This window comes from Ursus arctos, unplaced genomic scaffold, assembly GCF_023065955.2.
Source record: "Ursus arctos isolate Adak ecotype North America unplaced genomic scaffold, UrsArc2.0 scaffold_3, whole genome shotgun sequence".
Lineage (NCBI taxonomy): Eukaryota > Metazoa > Chordata > Mammalia > Carnivora > Ursidae > Ursus > Ursus arctos.
The window spans coordinates 29,831,325-29,853,364 of record NW_026622985.1 but is presented as its reverse complement, the minus strand read 5'-3'; the positions used below and the strand labels follow the sequence as shown (position 1 = coordinate 29,853,364).

The 22,040-nt window shown below is 40.5% G+C and overlaps 1 protein-coding gene across 10 annotated transcripts in view; it reads right to left on the bottom strand.

Annotated features, from left to right (window-relative positions):
- Window positions 1-574: 574 nt before the first annotated feature.
- The window catches only part of ADAM22 (ADAM metallopeptidase domain 22), a 214,877-nt gene continuing 193,411 nt past the window's right edge, over window positions 575-22,040 (bottom strand). For 2 of the 10 annotated variants that reach the window (XM_057304214.1, XM_026505041.4), the window contains 5 exons: window positions 21,355-21,455; window positions 20,939-21,005; window positions 18,597-18,707; window positions 10,478-10,601; window positions 575-7,107 (listed from right to left, as the gene is read on the bottom strand). In XM_057304214.1, coding sequence (XP_057160197.1) covers window positions 7,087-7,107; window positions 10,478-10,601; window positions 18,597-18,707; window positions 20,939-21,005; window positions 21,355-21,455 — 424 coding nt within the window. In that variant the 3' untranslated portion in view covers window positions 575-7,086. Of the gene's footprint in view, window positions 7,108-10,477; window positions 10,602-16,319; window positions 16,407-18,596; window positions 18,708-20,938; window positions 21,006-21,354; window positions 21,456-22,040 lie in introns of all 10 variants that reach the window. The other 8 variants (XM_044386276.3, XM_026505057.4, XM_048212830.2 and 5 more) reach the window with 5 other exon arrangements.

Below are 22,040 nucleotides of genomic sequence, written 5' to 3'. Positions count from 1 at the left end.
AAACCCCTAGTCATTGACTTCTGTTTTTCTCACGTTAAAACCGTACTTTGACTACCTGTAACTACGTTTTTCCTCAGCAGACTGAGTTGAAGGCAAGGAAACTAAGTGCCAAGGTAAAGACCAGAGGATGAACGGCTGTGTGAGAGGCAGACAGCGAGGTAGATGAGTTTTAGGCACTGGACTCATGAAGCTAGGCGGAGTCCATCCAAAGCCCGATGCTTCAGAGTCTAACACAGGGTGAGCGGATTATATAAGCACCACCAGGGCTCTCAGTCAGGATGCAGGAATTGAATCCGTCTGGGCCGGGGAGGAAGGGCCTATGCGGCAAGGTAGGTGGATAATGGGAGACTCCGCTTGCCACCCTGCTGAGGAAATTGTCCAACAAAGTGAGCGGCCAGCCTTTACTAAAGGATCTCTGTGTTTCTCATCATGCTGATGGGCCCTTCCAGGGCAGCATGGAAGAGAAAATGAAGAAACCACCCCCTAACAGTGCGGCTGTGGCTTTCTAAAGAGAAACAGTGATGGGGAGAACAACAGGATTAAAGGGAGTCAGGCATCAAAATAACATAAGATCTCTTATTGAAAGTCACTTTATTGATGTTACAATGACAGTAACATAGAAAACTGTGGTATCTTTTTAGCTTCAGAAGTGAATTACTAATAAAATTGTGCCAGAAATTTGAACAAGTTACAGTGACCTTTAAAAACAGTAAGATTTTGTTTACCTACAATATAAGAACAACTTGATAACTTGAACAGCCATAAAACACGTCACGCTTGCTCAGGAAAGCAGTCGCCATATACATTTCAGTTGGTGATTGCCAAAACCCAGTTACTTTTAAAATAGCTTAAGAACCTGAAGTGCAGAGGAGCAGAGAAAATATATTAAAATGAAGCCAATCTTAAGTATATACACAGGATCACCTGGTTACCAAAAGTGAAATCATGCTATTAACACTTCCCCACGAAGTGGCTTCCACAGTCTGTAGATGGACATCACCCCTTAGAGATGATGGTTGTGGGAAACACTAGCACAGACCTACCTTGGCTAACCTATAAACTGCTATGTTTAGGTGCAATGCCCAGTTTCTAAAAGAAGTTGTCTTTTGCGGATGCTAGATTGGAGGGGCACATCTCTTCCAGCAGGTTACAAAAGGACATACATGCTTAATTATCCTGAATAAACCTTTTTTTAAGCACTTTTGAAGTTAGCGTTTAAAAAAAAAAGTTTTTCATACAAAACAAAGGTGTTGGGTCATTTTTGCCCATTAAAAAGACCGGCTGTAGAATCACAGTTAGATATTGTGCTGGATTAGAAAAGAAAAGTGGGGTTTCTAATCAGGCAGTGATATACATGTATAATTTACCAAGAACTCTTGAATTATTACTGAATAAATTATTAATTCATATCAGCACTTTCTGTAATGTGTTATCTGGTATAACTTAGCACCGCTGTGTTTAAAGATCTGGGGGCTATTCGCATTATTTTAGAACTTGAACATTAGAGCACAAAAATCCACCTCTGAAACTTAAGAGGAAAATGTCCTTTTTTTCATAAAACTCTTTGAAAACTTTATTGACGATTTTCTAAGTGCGTTATCTTAAGATCGCTCGTCTCATTGTATGCCTTTTTGTAAAAAACAAAAATACCCTACATTTTCCCTGGTTTTGATTTCAAAGATACCTAAAAACATGAAATAATGATGCCCTGGAGCAAAACTCTGCCAGCCTGGAAGCACCTCTCAGTACAATACAGGTTTTATGAATAATGCAGCAGGGACACACCAGAAAAGAATGACTGGCCCACCCTGGACTGGCCCATGAAGTATTTATAGGGCCAACCACTCAGTAAAACTGCCAAGCTTACGGGTCTATTGTAGGCACTCGATTAGCCCCTCTGTCTCCACCACACCCCGTGACCACCTTCTGCACGACTGGCTTCTGAGTTCACATGCATCTCCACTCTGCTCCTACGCCAGGACTAAATGCCCCATGACCTCCCAAGGCTTGCTTTCTATCCCCTCGCCATCCTGAAACACACCTGAGGACCAATCCCTCAGTGACTTCTGAAGTTGCATAATCCATGCCCAGCTGCCAAAGGAGGAGACGAAAGGTGCCTCTCTCCCCTCTATTCTGCACCCCTGTGGTTCTCCCCAGTGCCAATTTAGCCAAAAAAAGAAAAAAAAGGACTTACCTCCATGACAGTGACAGTTCCTAGTCAGGAGAAAAGGGCTGACAAGCTACTGGAAGGGAGCAACTTGGGAAGTAGGAAGGGTCTGGAAGCATCTCTCAAATTCCATAGAGAGAATGCTTACTCCTCATCAGGCCCTGGATGTAAAGGACAAAACTACTAGGCAGGTTTTTGTTTCTGAATGTTTTGTTTTTCTACTTATAAGCTGAACCAGATGGTGCTCCATTCTGGGGGCTCTGACGAAGCCATGAATAAAATGTGAACAGAAATATTATGCCCTGATTTCTAAAGTCCGAATGCATTTTGCGTCACATCTGCAGGTGTGGTGGGAAAGCTCCTCTCAGAATTAAAAGCACCTGCCCACACAGCGTACGCTATGAGCGTGCACGGTTCCAGCAGGTGTGGCTGCGTGTGCACGCACACCCCCAGATGATGGCCTGCTGTCTCTTAGCTGATTCACAAGAGTGGTCTGTGCTCCTCACAGGCCAAATACACAGGGGAAGCTGTTTATGAAAGTTCTTAGCACTCCCATATCAGGAGGAAAGTTACTGCATCCAAAATCAGAGTAGTGTTTTCCATTCAGAAAATAACTGAAGGAAAAAGCAAAAAAACCTGAGCCTCAACTTAAGGCCTATTCCATAGAGATGTTTGCTTCCTATATAGATTTAAGCTACCAGAATGAGAAATTCACCTTGACTCCATTGAACAACAACAAAAACATGGGTGACAGTTTTAGAGGAACACCAAAGTAGTGAAAGGAAAAAGAGCATTAGGACCCTGAAACATAGACGTTACGCCACCAATGGAAGTCAGAGCATTTCTTGGAAAACTGATGGGAACTTACCCACTGTAGGGTGGCATTTATAATACACTGTCCGTGCGGGCACCCTTGGCAGCAGCTGGCAGTGATGGCCTCGCCAGGCTGTGGCCGCAACCCGCTGGCCTCCCGTCATTCCTTCATTCCCTTCATGCGATGACACCTGTTCCCCCTTCCCACATACTCTGCCAGCCACTCGGCATCCTCCCAGTGAACTACCCTCCCTTTACGTTTAAGTAGAATAAAGTAAAATTGTCTTCTCTTTAGGTAAGGATTTATTATCATGTTGAATAACACAAGGAAATATTTAAAATGCTAACTATATAAGTTAAAATAGAACTACATGACAACAGGAAATGAAGAATGGAGGAAATAAATTAACTTAAAGTGAGTAAAAATACCGTGTTTCCTCTGGCCCTCAGGTAATTACAAAAAGTAAAGAACAAAATCTAAAAAAGCAAAAGGTGAAGTAGCCACAAGAGATCTCGGACACTGGACAGGATTAAATTATGCAAATCGGCAAGGGAATCAACAGAAGAAAAACAAAAAAAAAATGTAAGGCTGTTATGAAACTCAAATATAAATAGTCCTCTTCTGGAAGTGCACAAAAGTTCTAATTTTATCAGCAACTTCTTTTAGAAACCCTATCAATCTTATGTTCAGAAATCTACACCAGACTGACGTTACATATAAAGACAATTTTAAAAGCCTTTTTAAAGCAAGGGGAAAACGAGAGAAACTGCGGGATCACTTCATAAAGCGCTCTCTCAAACTAAAAAGTATGTTTGGCATTTTAACCCTACATTTACTTTATTAGTCTTTATTTTTTAAGAAACAGCACTGGGTTTCTTTAAAATATAGAGCAACGACACTACATTGAAAACTCGCGCTGTGCCACACTGTCTGAGTTTATTCCTTTGCACAGATTTGTGGGTGACCCGGGGATCAACCTTCCACCTTCCTCTGGAGTCTCCCACTTCTTGACTTCAGAAAGAGGTGGCTGGTCACAGACCAGTCAGTCTGACCCGTCCGTTCCTTGAGGGGCTCCCTCTGCTCCCCTCCCCCAGCCCCTTGTTGGCATTCTTAATAAAGAGCTTTCAATGTTTCTTTAAATCAGAGTTTGCTCTACAGCAATGTCTATGGACAAACGGAACATCTCAGGCAGCGGGTTGTCAAGGTGAAGTTTTATCTACGCACACAAATTTAGAAAGAGAAGTAAAAGGCATACAATGGAACAGAAAGGCCAAATAACCGCTCTCCTCTGCTTAGTAGAATGGTCCTATAGTTGTCTGGGGGCTATAAATATTAGTTGCATGATACAAACTGCTATGGTGACCTCAAAGTTCCTCTCCAAAATAGTTATTAAAAAAATAACAACGCTGTGCTTCTGTTGAGTGCCATAGGTCCATTTCCCCTGCCTCAGGGGATGAAAAGTCACAAATATTTAGATTTAATACATCTAAATACCAACCGTGACTACACATGGAAGTATTTCTCAAAACTACCCATTGAGATTATGAACTTGTCAAAGAATTCTGCAAATGGCTGTAAGAATGTTCAAACATTCTTAGACAGATACCCAGAACATTAAAGCTACTGTAAAATCATAATCTCTCTGCAAATAAAACAAATGCTTTTCATCCAGTTCCATATGAAGGTTACGATCAAGTAGGATGACTATAAATATCCATGTCTCCCAAAAGGCATGTAACAATGGTTTTCACTTGGAATAATAATTTTCATGTAAAAGTAATTGAGAAAGCGAGGAAAGGGGGGGAGGGGATCTGTGGACAAGTAGCTTACCATTTGTGAATTCTTTCAAATGAGGGTTTGTATAACCGTAACTAAGAAGCATATTTACACAAGTACCTTACATTCAAATCTATAAACTCTTTTATAGTCAAAATAAACCTTATAACATTAGCATTTTATACACTCAATACCAGAAAACATTCAGTGCACATTAAAGTGATCTTGGTCAAAAGCCACTTTATTTGCTACATATTCAAATCTGTCTGCCCTCCTGTCCTTCACTTGAGCTATGTGACATGGTCACCCAACACTCACCCAAATCTTAATCTGATGGATCATATTATGATGAATCAACGATCACATCCCTTCCTGTCATGAAAAATGCTGTTTACACCTTATAGTTTTGAATGATTAAATTGCTTGTCAAACATTTTTAAAGACTTTCAGAAGAGAGGTCCATTACAGAAGACATAAATACACAGAGTATAAAACACTGCCTCTACCATGGCCCTTCAGTTTGGGCATGTAAGATGACTACACGTGGAGACGATATGGATTTTGACCATGGACACGACTGGGAGAGATCAAATTTAGAGGGCATTTCTGAAATCTTGTCTGCAGATTCCATTCCTCTCAAGAAAAAGGAGAGAAAATGAGGAAATTCAGAAGTACTCTTCACATCAAAGCATCTGACTGATCCCATCAATTTCTGAGTTCACTACAGTAGCCTCCCCAGGGAAGTTTTCTTTTAGAATGACAGAGCCACATTGTAACAGCGTATTGAACTTCGGTTTTAAAGAAGGGACTTGAACATAGATTTCTCACTTTTTTATGGATTAAAAAAATAAGAGTTCACAACCTCAGATTCTTTTCCCTGCCAGCTGTTTGGGTACCTTCACAGCTGCCACACACTTGTGGCTTTAGGTCGCTTCAAACCCTGTGTGGCCCGGTGAGGCTTCCCAGCCCCGCCAGGAGAGCCCTCCACCATTCCGCTTCCACGTCAGGGTGGAAGCACCTGTTGGACTCACGTCCTACTGATGATAAATCTCCCTAATAAACAGTGTAAAAGTTGGTTGTACTAAAACAAGTCATTCATTTAACAGGCAAGGGTGGCTACAAGGTTTTGTTCAAGAACAAAAATTTAGGCCACAAAGGGTTGGAGTATTGGCGAGTTGGAAGCTACCAGTGAATCAGCGGCCCATGGTCTCATGTGTCTTTGGTGCACTGGCTTCACCTCAGCACGATGTGCTGCTGAGGGGCTCGCACTACTACTGAAAGCTACCAGCTGCCGAGGCAGGCGCTGTAGCCCCCAGGAGGAGAACAGGCAGGCTGGAGGAGTCCCAGGGAGCGGCCAGCAGCATCGGAGGGCCTGGAGGCAGGCCGGAGAGCAGCTGCACTCCTCAACTCCTGCCCCAGCCAGCTGTGGAGGCCCCAAGTTTTGCTGGGCATTTTGTTCTCTGCTTCAATTAATTACTCACTAAAACTGCCTCCAGACTGTGCACAGTTTAAAGGGATATCCTGTGGTTCGGATGAATACCAAAGACGGAGAGACACATTTACAGCACTGACCACTATATTTACAACATCATCTGCTTATCATCTTTAGAGACCATCTGATGGATGATGATGATGGGACTGTGACTATTTTTAGGCATTTGGCAAAATACACTTGTGTGTACCAGCTGCTTTTTTTTATTTTAAAAATGTTTACATATGTACAATTGTCCTTGTATGCTGATATAAATATGAAAAGTAAAAAAACAAAAAATAAAGATACAGGTTTAGAGTCAGCATATGGGATATTGGCCTCTCAAAGCTTTAAAGTCCTGCAGACAAATCCTAGATGCCTTAGCCCTGCATGCTAGTTTCTATTATGGGATGTTGTTTCCTTAAATGTGGAAATTGCAATAAACAGAAGCTTCATGCACATAGCATTACTGTCTACAATGAGGATGTGCTTCAGAATGTCAGTTCTGAATCCACTATTGTCCCTTAGGAAACTTGCTACATTTGGGTCATGTGAGTTAATTTTAGTGATATTTCTACATATATCTGTCATGCGGATTATCCATGAGCATACCAGTACCTTTACTGTTCCCATGTTATAGTGTAACATTTCAGTAGTTCTTTTCATGGTTAGATCCTAAGCCAATGACAAAAAGAAAATGGTATCCAGATGTAAGACTCGGCTTCCTCTCCTCTGGGGCATCTCAGAGGGTCCTTATATTGTCTGAAGAGCAGATAGATTTGCAGTGATTCCGTGAGGCTGGGTTTCTATAAAAGTTGAAGTAAACAGTTTTGATGTATCACATGTAAACAGTGGATCTTAAATGGAGGTCTCCCATAGCTGCACAACAGAGAAAAGCAAAATTGCACACCGTGAAAGCAGGAAACAGGCATATTCTGAGTTATGAAGATGAAAAAGAGCTGGTGATTCCATCCATACTTACGTGGTTGCAGAAGCACAGTCTTGTTAAGTCGAATAAATGGATATAATAAACACCCTAAGTTTTAGCTTTCTCTTTCCTCTAAATCCATGTCTCAACCTTTTTAGCAACTGACACCTTTTAATATTAAACCTGGCACATCTTCATTTAATGTTACTCAAAAATGTGAATAAATTAAATATTACATCACCAATGAAATAATTTAAAATATTAATTTTTTAAACCACGCATGCTCTTCTCTCCCCCAGGATTCTGACATAACCCGCTAGAGCAGTGGTTCTCAACCCAGCTGCACATTTCAATGATCTGGGGAGGTTTTAAAAATCCTAACACCCAGACAAACACACCAGACCAACTAAATCAAAATCTCTCTGGGTGGGACTCCAGCATCAGCATAGTTTAAAAGCCCTTCAAACAATACCCATGTGCAGCCAACACTGAGAAGTACTGACCTTGGGCGAGTGTGATTCCATCAATTCTCACCTACTTAGGAATCTCTGCTCTGTGCCTATGACTAGGCCATCTACTCTCCAAATCCATCACTACCTCCTAGAAGACTGTCCTCTCTCAGGAGACCCATCAGAGTAGAATGATGTATCCAAGGCAGGATGTCCATTCTTTAATTCGCTCACCTCTTCCCTCTCCTTGCCTCTGCCACCACGTCTGTAAACTGGTCCTGTTCATATCTAATTTTTACAATGTTCAGTAATCACTTTAATGCACAGTAAACAACCTTGGCATGATCAAATATAAATGCAACTCCGTTCATCAGAGGACAAGCCAATTTAAAAATAAAAAGGAAAAAGATCAAGCTAATAAAATTTTGTTTCCAGGCAATATGACTTGGGTACACTTTTATAAACATGAACAAAGAAAGTCTAAGACGAGTGTGACTTAAATTGCACCCAAATTCCATTTTTACTGAAAATCTGGGGCATGTCATTGTATATGTGAGTTTCTGGGAAAGAAAAAGCAGAAACAGCTAAGTGAAAATGTGGATGTTTCTGTATAGGTTCCCTTAATAGGTTCTCTTGAATCTTCATTGAAATCTTGCTCTGAATACCCAGCTGGCTACTCCACAAGGACTGTAGTAAAGCCGCCTGTGTTCTCACCCTTTGGAGACCAAATCTCTCAACCATAAGGATGTATGTGTGTGAATTACCCCTGCTGGTGGAGACTAGTGAAAATGAATGGTTAAATGGGGCGTCTGCAGGGTGTCTGAGGGAAAGAAGACCTGGATTGATGCATAGATGATGGTACGGGGTAGTAAAGGATTCAGACTTCAGTTTCAGTGAGCCCAATGTCCTCATAAATGGTTATAAAAATTAGTAAGTGACAGCTTGCACAAGGGGGAACAAAGGCATAGCACTGGGGGAACCAGAAAATCACCATTACCCCAGTGAGGAAAAAGGAGCAAAGAAGTGCCAAGCCATCACTTTTAGGAACAGACATGATTGGCTGTTTCCAGACGGCTGTAATGGGAGGTATTGCTCATAAAAAGATCTGCATGTTTGATTCTCCACAGCCCACAAAGACAGCGCGGAGACGGGCTGCCTATTCTGCAGGATTCTGCTACGTGCCCTGTGGATACTCCACAGTGGATGGAACCATCTGACCTTTCACACCACTGTCCCAGGGAAGAGGCCATGGGCCAGCCACTTCTTCTGGCGAGGTGACATTTTCATGGGCTTTCACAGGGGAACATTAATAACCCACAGCCTGGCATGACCTCGGCTGAGAGACTATCCCCAACTAGATAGAGCAAAACAGCAATGCAGACAATTTATCAGAGGTAAAAAGCAGGGTGCTATACTTTGACAATTCCCTGAGGAATGCCATCAGCTCTGGATTTCATGATGACATACTCACATCATGAACAACTGGACGCCTCTTAACAATTCTGTTTCTTAAAACCAGAAAGCTGAGTGCTGGGAATCTGAATTTTCTTCTTCCTTTCCACCTTATACCATTACCCACATTAACATGGGAAGGTAATTTTTCATGTAATTAACAAAACACCACTGACTGGTTTTAAAGTCTTTTTGATTACAATCTGCTTTTAACAAGTTGTGTTTTCTTACTATGAGTTGATTGAAGTAAAATCTCAATGATCTAGGTTTACCTTGAACCCCATTACTTAAGTTCAGGATCAAAGAGTCTCTGAAAGATCTGTATCAGATACATCTGTCCAGGCTTTAAAAGTTTTATTTTATTTTATTGCAAAATTATTTCCTAGAAGAACAACATTACACTGTAACTGACCACAACAGGGTTTGGATATCGATAAAAGTAATTATTCTTTAGTTATATCTTTCACTTAAGCCTCTAAGGGCTGGTCTGCCTCCCTAAACTCGACTATATCTCAAATTTCACATAATGGATGTGTTCCAGGAACACTGTGAGGCTGAGTAGAGCCAAAATTAAAGTATAAAAGAGGACTCAGTATTCAAAGAAACTTCTGGCACACCTGAAACTAATATAACACTGTATATAATATATGGTAAATTATATTACTATTTTATCCTAATATAATATCTCAATAATAAAACAAAAAGGAATTGGTTCTTCTATGTGAAGACCGAATGACAAACTAAAAAAAAGTAAGTAAATAAAATTTCTGGTGAACCATATTTTTATATAAATAATCAACTCTTACATGTTTTTAAATCTGGCTTTTTAAAATGTAAAAGATTGCTAAATTTTACCATACCCTTTGCCATATTTTTTTAATATTATAGATTTTCATATGTATCCAAATTCATTGTATCCAAATTCCATCCTTGTATCCAAATTCTATCCCTGTCTCCAAGACGCTGGTCTAACTTTCTGATTTCTAAAGTCCTATCAGGTGTTATTAGCTAGTAAGAGGCCTGAGTAAGCAAATCAGACATGGAAATGAGGCTAGTTTATTTAATCTCTGGCATTTCTGGGTATATGAAAAAACTGATAAAGCAAAATACATTCTCTGCTTTATTTATTTCAGGCTATAATATATTAGCTACAATGTATAATAAAAGATATAAATATATAGCAATGAATGATTAAAACATACCAAATACCTCTAGCATTTATCAATGCGGTAATTTAGCTCATTTGCAAATACAAATCTGAGCTCCCCAGATCTTCCATTTTTCAATGGAATCTCAAAAATCTTCCATTTTTTTGTTTTATAAACAAAAAAGGGAAAAAATGGATCTCTCTTTTAAACTATGAACTCATAAATAAACGATTAATGATAGAGGCTGTTAGCATATACCAGTTTCCACGTACCCTGGCACTTTGTCGGTTCACTTTCTTCTCTTCATCAGGAAGTGGAGGCATCGGGTATGGGTATTTTCTGCTGGAGGCAATAGACCCAGTTGATGAAGAGGGAGACTTGGCAGGAGACAGAGTCCTGAGACGTTGAGAACACATGACATAAATATTATGTGACTGCCTAAGATCTTTTTCAAATATCTGAAAAGTGGGTTCAGAGCAAACCCTCTGATTCCTATTTTCATAGGCCACTACTGAAAAGGCTTAACTACTGGGAGATTTTCTGTCCTTCACAACACTGGAATGCTGGAATTTTATCTTCCTAATGTCATAACTGCAATGGATTGTTCAAATGTTAGCACACAGAATCAGACTCTTCAACTAGAAAGCCAATAATGAAGTTTCCTATACAAATAGATAAAAAGCTAAAATGGAGAAGGGATAAAATGAGTCTAAGAGCTCATAATGGTAAATTAAATGTACCACATATTAATATTCTGCCTTATTTTTTACCACTTAATGTAAAAAATGTTACAGTACAGTAATTCCAATTATATTTTAAGATCTGAAAATATATTACAATTGATACATTTATTAGTTGCTAAGTCACACACCAGTTCACACAAAACTCATGCATTCAAAGGCCAGTGTGTTAGTTGTGAAAGAACAAAGGCAAATACAGGGGTTTTAATAATAAATTAGTAAACATGCAAGCAGTAAGGAGTGCAGAGTTCCAGCCAAACAAAGAGTCTGATGAGAACATACAAAAATGGTCTGATTAGTCCCTACAATCAGCATTTCTGTACAGGGGAGGATTCTATGCCATCAAAGTAGATCTTGATAACGCATGTAGGGGACACTCGTCCTGTCAATAAGGTGGTTATTGACTGGTACTGAAACTAAAACAAAGCACAACAAAAACCCTCCCTATTTAGACAACATCTCCATCATGAGGCCATCCCACATGAAAGGTATGTGTCAGCTGGGGTGTATTATGCTGTTCTTGTTCCATTCTGCACGTGTAGCAGCAATATTTGTGACTAGGCTGAGCTCCCAGGAAGAGCCCACATCTGTTAGCTTGTCCTTGAAATGAAAAACAAAACAAAACAAAAAACAGCCGAGAGTTTTTCACTCACACCGTATCAATGGGAAATAGATGTGCTAACTCGGCAGTATTTACCCGTTCACAAATGTTACCACTACACATCCGTGACGGCTCCGTTCCTGGTGCAAGGTGGCTGTGAGCCACATCGCCCAAGCCCAAGTGGTTACTTCCTACACGGGACCTTATTGCTGGGGGATGCTGGTAGTGTTGGCAGCGGGGGGGGGGGGGGGGGGGGGGGGCGCTGGGCAGGGACAGAGCTACTGGGCTGCATGCGACAGCATCAAGAGGTCTCTTTTTTCCCCCTTGTTTTAAATTTCGGTTCCCATCCATACATTATGCTTTGTTCTAGTTCTCCTGTAGTTTTCAAATCAGTTCCCATCTTATGTACACCAAATTGAAGCTAAGGTTTGAAAATATTTTTTTCCTACAAGCCCTGAGAGTCAAGTAAACGTTCTTGCTCAATTTTAATAATCAATAGAGGCTTAATTGGCTTTTAATCTGTAACTCCTAACATCTCCTCTATTTTTTGGAAAATGTCTAGGACCACTTCTTAGTGTGGACTGTTAGAATATTACAGATATTTGACCTCGTGTGATCATGCTCTCCACGGCAGAGCAGATGGGTAAAACTAAGAATATAAGTACTTCAGATCTTCCGGAGGACTATTAAAGCAGTGTACTACTGTCGATATTTTTAATTCAGAAGTGAAGGATGTTTTTAATTTTAAGAAAACATTTCCAATATGACTGTGGCATTTAAGACACAAATTCAGCATGTGTAGAATGAGGATAAACTTTTGTATTTACATATTTAAATACATCTTCGTAAAACAAGGGAGAGTAACCTGGCTTCAGATTTTTAGTCTCATCACTATCGGTTAAGATGTCCAAGTTCAGGAAAGCTAGCCAGGTACACCAACAAAGAACTAATTCTCGTTTACTTTAGGGGATCATGCAAAATGAGTCTTTTTAATTTGCTACAGTGTGTATGTGTCCCTAGCATGAGCTGTTGGCTTATAGCTTCCCAGACACACCAGCCATTCACTTGGCCATGAGTCCAAATGACATACCAGGCCATTCCAATGAGGGGCGCTGAGTCTGGTCTTTCCTCCAAATATTTTTCCATGGCCAAATCCAACAATGAGTGAAAACAAAACCAGGAGATGTTTTCCAGACCCCCCCCCCCCAAAGAAACATGCACATACACTACATCTCACATGAATACACCAGAAGCTGACACTTTGGATTGAGCCTGAGGGGAAGAGAAGGCAAGCAGCACAGTCTTAGCAGGGGTGAGGGGCATCATGTCCTGAGGGTCGGGTGGTGTGGGACAGCATAACAGGGATTATTTTGAGGGGATGTTCAGCTTCAGAACAGGAGTCAGATAAGAGCAGAAAACAAGGTAGGGTAAATCGGTTTGGGAAATACAAACTAAAATTTGGTCACAAATGTCTAAGAGAGTCATTTCTTGAAAACTGCCTCCAGGCTCTTGTCTGATCCTGGCTATATGCCTGCTAGCTCCAGTCTGGCTCTCACTGAAAACCAGGCACCGGCCCAGCTCATTCACTCACAGAGTCCTCTTTGAACAAATGCTAACCATTGTCATTACAGGACTTTTAAAAACCATAATAAGCGTAGTGGGTGTCATTTAAGGTTACACAATGAAGGTGTGCCTGTGTGCCAATGGCTTGTGGTCTGTTCTGGGGCTACAACAGCTTTGCTGTGTTTGCTGTTCGTAGACATGCCTGGAAGGCCAATCTCAGCTCCATTCTGTCCCCCAGAAGTGGCTGGAACCAGGCCAGTCACACACGAGGGGCACAGGTCCACCCTTCCTCACTTGTCTTTGTTCAGATGCAAATTTTATAGTAGCCTCATCCAGAAGGATCTACAAAGTGTCCTAGGATAGGATTTAAGTAGTCCATATCCACCCCGCTATTCTTAAGTAATTACAACGACGTGGGAAGTGAACAGAATTTGGAGTCAGAGCCAAGCTGGAATTCTGGTTCTGACACTTACTAGCTGTGTTACCCTGAGTTACTCTGTGTGCCTCAGTTTCCTCCATCCATAGAAAGGGAGTAAGAATGCCTACATCTCACGAGGTGGTGAGAAATAAAGGTACACAGTAGGCACTCAATACAGGATAGTTACTATTCGTTTCTTTTTAGAGTTACTGTGGGACTCAAAACCTGACGAAGAGAGTAATTAAATGCATAATACTCCAGAGGAAGTTGAGTGTTGAGCTTGTAAAGCACTGCCACCAACAGAACGGCCCACAAGATCTAGGTGTGGGGAGATAATGCTCTTGCCCTGCTTGATGCGAATATAAGCTGGCAATCACTTGAGCAACGACTGTCTGATACAGAATTGGGTGAGGGAGCACAGCTGAGGCACTATGACCTTTTGGCATTTGCTTTGCTCTTCACAGTGATGTGCATATAGTGTTTTAAATGCTGGGCTGTACTCTGGACCAGTTTGCTGCAGTCAGTAAGTCCCCACTGCATTCTGATAAGGAAGCCACAAACCCCATACCATAGGGATGATTAATAAAATGGCCTTTACCCTCATTGGTGGTTTTGGCAGGAGAGGTAATCCTGAACAACCTGGTGGCTGATGAATCAGCAGGTCTGAGCTTACGCATAGGGTTGGCAAAGCATAAGCCAAGGTGTGGATACACTTTGGGCCTCCTATGTAAGGACTGGCTTGGATGAAGGGAGGATGAAATTCTGTTGTGTGAGAACGAAATTCTGTTGTGTGAGAATCATTGTGTTAAAAGCTCTAGGGTAGCCTAATGAGTCACGACTTTCACAGGAATTGTGTGTTGGTTTTCAAGTCTTACCCACATAACCCTGATTAATCCTAAAATGATAGATACATTATAAACCTTCAGTGAATTCTATCTAGGCTTTAAATACAAATGCAGATTTTAATGATTAATTCTTAATGTGACTATCCACTGTGGGAACAGACATCTCATATTAAAAGAGGAGATAAAGGAACCCTCTAAAATTGCCCTTGCAGCTTTGCACGTGCAACCAGGGGTGCTAAAGCATTTCCCCATCCAAATTGCGTTTAGTCATGCAGCTTCTGGGCAGACCTGCGTGCTGATTTTAAGAAATGTGAACTCTTCTCTGGGAGCCACATAAACTACTCAGCTGACCCAGGGGAGGTGAAACAACTCTTCCGGGGTACCATTTCACAAATTACTGACGCAAAAAAAAAAAAAAAAAAAAAATGCTAAGTCCGTTGAGGTATAAAAGCCCTACCCCGTATGGGGCCAAAGTCATTCTGTTTTGGTTTCATGGCTGATACAAATTACAATCTGCCCACAAGCCTGAGGAAGATAGACAGGAGAAATAGGACTGCAGGTGAGCCAAGATTCCAAATAACATTCAAAATAGTCTTACCTGTCTTCCTGACGTTGGCCATCTTGAGAGCTACAGGTGAGGGTGGGATGTTTGAATGTGAGTGTATGTGTATGAGGTTCAGTGTGGGGAAGTGACAGAAGCAGAGGAACAGGGCAGGAGGGAAAGATGGGGTATAAAAGCAGGATATATTGTTGTGAGCAGGCAGGGTTATGCTTTACTTGCAGTATATGCAAATGTATGGATCAAATCAAAATGCAAGTAGGTCTAATCATTTTCTCAAACTATACATGTCTAAACTAAATGGTACACTGGAAGAGAAAGTCCACCTTATATGGGTGCTGAGAGTTAAGTACATATACATATTTTGGTATCTGTTAAATGCTGACCCAAGTCACAGCAAAAAGTAATCTGAAAGCCTATTCCATTCAGAGGAGGTAGTAACAGAGTCCATATTTCTTCTTTACGTTAGTTGTCCACAAAGTAGTCATACATAAACTGGACATTGCCCTCTAGGAAATCACTTTGATATTATAGAGAGTGAAAAAAATGGCATTAAGAGCTCTTGGAAATTCTCTCTGGCCTCTGAAGTTAGACTGAGCTATGGTGGATTGAGTAAATTCTAGAGTTTCTAAAATGTAGGGATACTCCGGTCTGTTCTTTTGTGAATCAAGAACATGTTTTCTGTCTGCTTCCTGATCTTTTGTGAAATGTGAGACAACAACCATCTTCCTAGCATAAAAAGTTCCTTGGATGTTTTGTGGAGAATCTGTAAAACACTTCTCAGCACAGGCCTTGTCTGGTGGCGAATGCTTGTACTGAATAAATAAAGCCTAAATTCATTCGATCCCACTCTCTTGTGGTCAAGAGTCTCTCAATAATTTTAAGTTCCATTAACTCACTGTTTTTACTTGAAGTAAAATTTCGCTACATTTCATTTGGTTTCTTTTCATGTTTTCCCTTAAGTTTTCGTATGCACTATGCACTCTTAAGGCAGGAAGTAGGAAAAATGCACTGTAAAACTGCTAAATTCTAGAAATTAAATTGTTCAGGTTAATAGTGCTTCTTTATTAGTGGAAAGTATGTTTCATGCCCATAGAACACTACATAGCATAAAATGAAGAGAAAGCTACTAAAAAGCTCAAGATGGTGATGGGGGGGGCATGCACTAAAAGGCAACCCTTTCAAATGGCTTCATTTGAAACATTCAGAAAAGAACTAGACTTGCTCACGAAGCCAGAAACAGAGATCAAAAGGCAGCAAATAAACAAGGACCCTTTCCACCTATGAGAACTTGTATTGGGAGATACAAGATAGAGAGCCAGTCACACTACAGTATTTGTATGTGCTGGGAGAGTTTGAAAAGGATATAAAATTAATTTATAAAATACCTAAAGTATGGTCCTTCAGTGTTTTTATTCACATCTTCTACCCACTTAGCTACATTATAGTCTCTTTTGAACCATGGGTTTAAATACCTGCAGAAAGCAATGGAAGGAACAAAGAAAGCAGAACAAGATAGAAAATCTGAAAATACACAGCACAAGCTTAGCAAGGATGTTCTTCACCCTCCAAATGCAAGTGACTATGGCAAATAAACCAGGATGGATGCCAGGGGTTATGAGGCAGTCTGTACAGTGACATGAGAATAAACTCGGCTACAACAAGGCTCGAGGCATTCTAGAATGTATTCAACATTTCAGGGAAAGCCTTGCCAGTGGTTTCCCCAAGGGAATCAGAAGCTATCTTCCAATCACAGTACTGTCAGAGGTACCATTCACCCACCTCCAAAGTGGCTTTTTCCAGGCCACCTCTCATTTGGCTCCTTGGTTTTCAAATGATAATGATGCTTTTTGAGAATATTCAGATGGCTGCAATTCCAACCTGGTCTTTGGGTATATAACACCCCAAGAACAATTAAAAGGAGCAAAGTTCTCTTTCCAATATGAAAAAAAAAAAAGACTTTACATGGCTTCTGTCTCACTCCAGCTAGCAGACCCTAAGCTGGAGTTAACAAGAAAGGTGCTCCAGTTGGCTCTATAAGGAACAGGAAGGGTCCCATTCTTCTGATCCTGGAGCCCCAATACATATTAAGTGTGGGCCAAATAGGTCTCCAGGATCTTCAGGTTGGGTCCAGCAATTTAGATGTAGCTGCAATATTCCTTCTTTCTTTTATGCACTCCAGACTAAAGCATTTGTGTTCCCATTAGGAAATGGACCTCAGAAGTTGCCTTCTGAACGTCTCATCATGAATTATGTGAGTGACTGCCAGAGGATACGAATGACCTTCATAAGCATTTCCCTGATGGATCGATCTGGCAAAGTCTCCACCGGAATTACTGTGCAAAGGAAAATTTAAAAGGTGGTAAAATGGGAGTGCAAGTTGTTGGGTTTTTCTTTTGATTTGTTTCCTTTGATTTGAACCCAGGGAGCCAAGCAAAAACACATCCCCTTTCAGAATGTGCTCTTGTAAAATAAATACAGATTCAACAAATCCAGTGTTGGAACAATTTGGAGGTTTTACTGAATTTTCTCATTTAAAAAGTAACTTCTAGAGACACGTTAAATAACGAAGATGCAAGTTCTATCAAACTTTGCAAGTTATTTGGAAAGAAACCAGGGGAAAGATAAAATACACTATTCATTTGGGGTTAAACTTTGCTTCTTTCCACCATATTTGACTTTAGTTTGTAAATACATTTAAATCATGACTATGTTTCCAGTTATATAAACAAAATTAGATTACTTTTTCCATAGCCCTTTCCCTCATTTTTAGCTATAACCAATGAAGTTCCCTCCTAAGAGAAGGGTTTGGTTGCTTTTTATGTCTGTAAGACCATTTTTGCTAAGACAGTGTCCCCTGACTTGGGAACAACTCACATTAGTTTTGCCTTTAGCCACAATCATTGCCAACTTGCACTTTTCACAGAGATAGCCAATTAAAACTTGCATAAAAAATTTCCACTGAGACTTTGAACAAAAAGAAAAAATCAAAAAGCAAGTGCAGCCACAGATGAAGGCTAGTGAATGCTCGGGCCTGGGGAAAACTGGAGAAAAAGCCCATGCAGCTGTTATCAGGTGAAACATAGCCACACAGCAAACTGAGTCACCCACAGGCAGCTTCCAGGGGGAGACGTGTGTTCCTTTTACCGACAATCTTAGAAGCTCAAAGGGCGGACGCCATGGCTGTTTCGTGAAACCTACAGCTGCATGGCTTGGCTTGCATGTGATGGACCTTTCCCTCCATTTCAGGGAGCATCTCAGAAGGCTGTGATCACTTCACCAGAGGTCACGGAAGAGAGCTCTCAATGGTTGTTCCTTCTGGGGATCTGCCTGTGAAAGTGTCTTCACAGTGGGCTTCCTAGCATTTCTAGGTGGTGGTGGCAGAAGTGATGGGATTTTATCAAACTGCTATAAACCTGCCTATGTGGCTTGACTTGGCTTGTAGCGCAACATGCAAAAAAAAAATGCATTAGACAGGGGAGGAGAGCTCTTTGTGTTCTCCAGGATGGAAAGGCAGAGGAAAATTAGCTGGTGCTGGCTGGACCAGGACCATGTCCAAGCAGACGTTGGGGGTCAAAGATCAAATGACCCTGCTCTCAGCCAAGGAAGGGACTAGGAGGGAGATTAAGTGGCAGCCCAGAATGAAGGGGCAGGTGGAGACTGACCTGTGATCCAGACTCCCTGTCTGGGGGCTGTCAGAGCCCCCTGGGCTTATGCCTTGGGATGGGACTGTCTGGGCGAGGGAGTGCCCAGGCTCAGGTGCTTGGGGCTCCCTCCTGTAAAAACACAATATATAATACAAAGTCTAAGCCAAAACCTTTTTCACATCATGTACAACAGTGAGGAAGATGCAAAAACTTTGAGTGGAAAAATAATACAATAAACAAGGACATTTTATGTTGTTCATTAGCTGAGTATGCATTTGTGGTGAATGTTTTAATTCATGTCCTGATGTTTCATCATCCTTTGGGATGATGAGTACTAAAGGGGATGTTGAAATAATGGACTCGATGATACCTTTTAATCTAAAAAATAAAAAAAATACGTTTGTCTGTGGTAATTTGCTCCTCTTACAGTCCCACAAATTATAATGTTATATCAGAATCAAAAGGGATTATTTAGCAAATATGGAAAGTATTAAAAAAAAGACTGTCAACATCATTCCTGATATGCTATGTATTAGGATTCTTTAAAAAAAAAAATATATATATATATATATAGTTATATAGTGCCCATACAATAAGGTATGTGAAAATAGTGGTCAACCTCACAGACTTGGTTCCATTTAATTAACATGAGTCATGTAACCCAAATATGAAAAGTCTGAAAAATCTGAGGGAGTCCTTAATACCTCCTCCTCACAAAGATGATTCCACTATGATGTCTTATTAAATATTATAGTGTTATCTCACAGGCAAGAGATTCCTTAAGGGCTATCTAGTATTACAATTTTTATCATATGATAGGAGTGGGAATTTTACAGAAAAGTTTTAAAAAGTAAGTGACCGTGCTAGAAAATACTGCATGAATCTTGCTAAACACCAAGTATTGTTTGGGTCCTAAATACATAGCTTTAATATAATGTTGGTTTACTTTCACTCAGGAGTTTTCAAAGCCTTCTTATAGGAAATGCTATTAAAATGCTAACCAGTACACAAAGGAAGTTCTGAAGAACATTTTGCAGTTTTATCTGTATTCTTCTGAGCAACTGAGATGAGCTAAGGCACTCTTGACCAAGTGACCTCATGCAAAACAAATCAAACGACATTCCAAGAGTTTATCCACAATGAGCCCTAAAGCATCCAAGCGCTTTGGGAATGTATAAGATAAACTCTAACAGATTAGTTATTCATGATGGGGTTCTATGATGCCATTCTGGACCATGCAATGGTATCACTGAAACCTATCTATTGTTTTTAAAATAAAGGATCCTCTAGCAAACTTTTGACAAGCCACTTACAAGACAATACCATCAGCAGGAGGTCCAAATTTCAGGGCACTGTTTTTATTCCTGGACTGAAAAAGGCAGGGTATATGATGGAAAAGCTAACATAAGTTTCTGACAAGCAGTTAACAAACACCTGCTATTCAGATTTTTTTGTTTTTTTTACGTATTAAGGCATGAAGAGGCAATAGTGATCCTGAAAACAGTAACTAGCACTGCAGTGAGAAAGCAGTTTTTAAAAAGCTTAGGTAGGTCAAAAAAATATGGTTAATTGAAACCTGGTGGCAAGGTCCAGAAGGATACCGAGGGTGTGTTTGATTCCTCCACGTGAGGTAAAGGTTTGAGGAAGCTTGATTTTGCTGTATTTTCTTAAGTGAAGAAACAAACAAAAAGTGTGTGGTGCTTACCTCATTAGAAATAACTTTAAATGTAACTTCTGATCCACCCCCCCCCCACTTAAAAAAAAATGTGTGGCTATCGTTTAAAATAGATAGTGTTGCATATAGTGACAATGATTCCGTTAAAGAGCAAGTTTTGGTTAAGTGCCCTTTTAAATATCCTCAGAAGGAAGATTTAAAAGGGCATACATATTCCATTAGTCTGAGAGAATGCTTAGATTGCGGCGGTTTCACACTGTGAGCAGTCTCATGCTCTGGGACGGTGGGAATTTTCCCCTGATGCTTCTAGGCTGTGTGAATACTGGGAAGAGGAAGGGTGACCCCTCTGAAATGGCTGGACCCCGGGCGATGAGAAGAAAGGAATGTTATCAAAATTCCCTTCAAGAGGAACCAAGACACCACAATGGCAGGTTACTGGAGGAAAAAGCCTGCAGCGAGGGTGGGACCCCCACTATCAGTGAATATTGGTTTGGGCACAGTTGCGGAGATGCCTATGTAAAAGAGAAAAGCCAAGGTTAATTTTAAACCGGCAAAAAGTAATTAAAAAGACAAAACCAAGACCAGAGGCATGGTTTACAGTTCTTTGATGATCTCGTTAATTAACTCTGCACACTAATTGCACAGGACCTTGGAATGCCTTTTTCCATGAGAGGTTTAGACTTACTCAGTTGAATTAGACCGAGGTCTAAATCGTTTGCCTCTGATTTTCTTTCTGTTGCCTCCCAGGTTACCTGAAAAAGACGGTTTATGGCTAGATTTGAATATAAATAAACAATTGCTGTATGTGTAATCACAGGGTATTTCAAGTGGTGTAATTCACAGCCAGTCCCTCCCGGAACACAGGGCTGAAAAGTACTGTACAGCCTTCTCAATGTGTCCAGGGCAGTGGTGCTATTGAATCCCATCATTTCCCATCCAAGAAAAAAGAAAGGGGTTCTCATAATAAGTGCCCCCTTCGCTGTTGGGAGAAGAACTAAAGAGCGTACATGAAAAAACCAATCTTTACAACCAAGAATGACAAAACGCAGAATTTGGGTTCTGCAAACAGATGCGCTAGCTGTTCAGAATGCCACCCTATACCTTGCCAAGAGTTACTTCGAGGCCGTCCGTTTTCACAGATGTCTGAAATATGTTTTGTGTCCGGAATCCTTTCACTCCAAGAATGAGAAAGCCCATTCGACCTGAAATTGAAAGTGTGTATATACTGTTCAAAAACAGAATCAAGTGAATTTAGTTTTAAAATCAGTAAGCAAGATTTCTAAGCATTACTGTGCATTAAATAAATCAAGAAAGAAAAAAATCTGAAATGAAAGAATGAAGAGAACATGAAAGTCTTCATGAAGAAGGCAGAATTACACAACATTCAATTTAAGAAAAGTCAAATACAATGGAACCCCATTACAATAGTTTACAATGGAAAAGTATCAGCATACCATGCAAGCCAATTACATTCCCAACAACCACATATAGCAAATTCACTTCATAGTTCAGATATATAACCCGGGCAGAAGAGTTATAATGGGGTCCCACTATAGATGTTTCTTAATTGTAAAGCAATGATTGTCATTCAAATATTATGAGAACATGGACTTCCAAGAGATTTCATTAAGATCTGTTCAATTGAACCTGCTCAACCTTTATCAAAGTAATATTTAGGTTTTCTTAAACAACAAGACTGTTTTCTGAGAATTGGCATTTTCTCCACAAATATGGTCCCCCCTAAAATGTAGTCCTGTTAGTTAATTGCCCAATAACCGAACTGAATC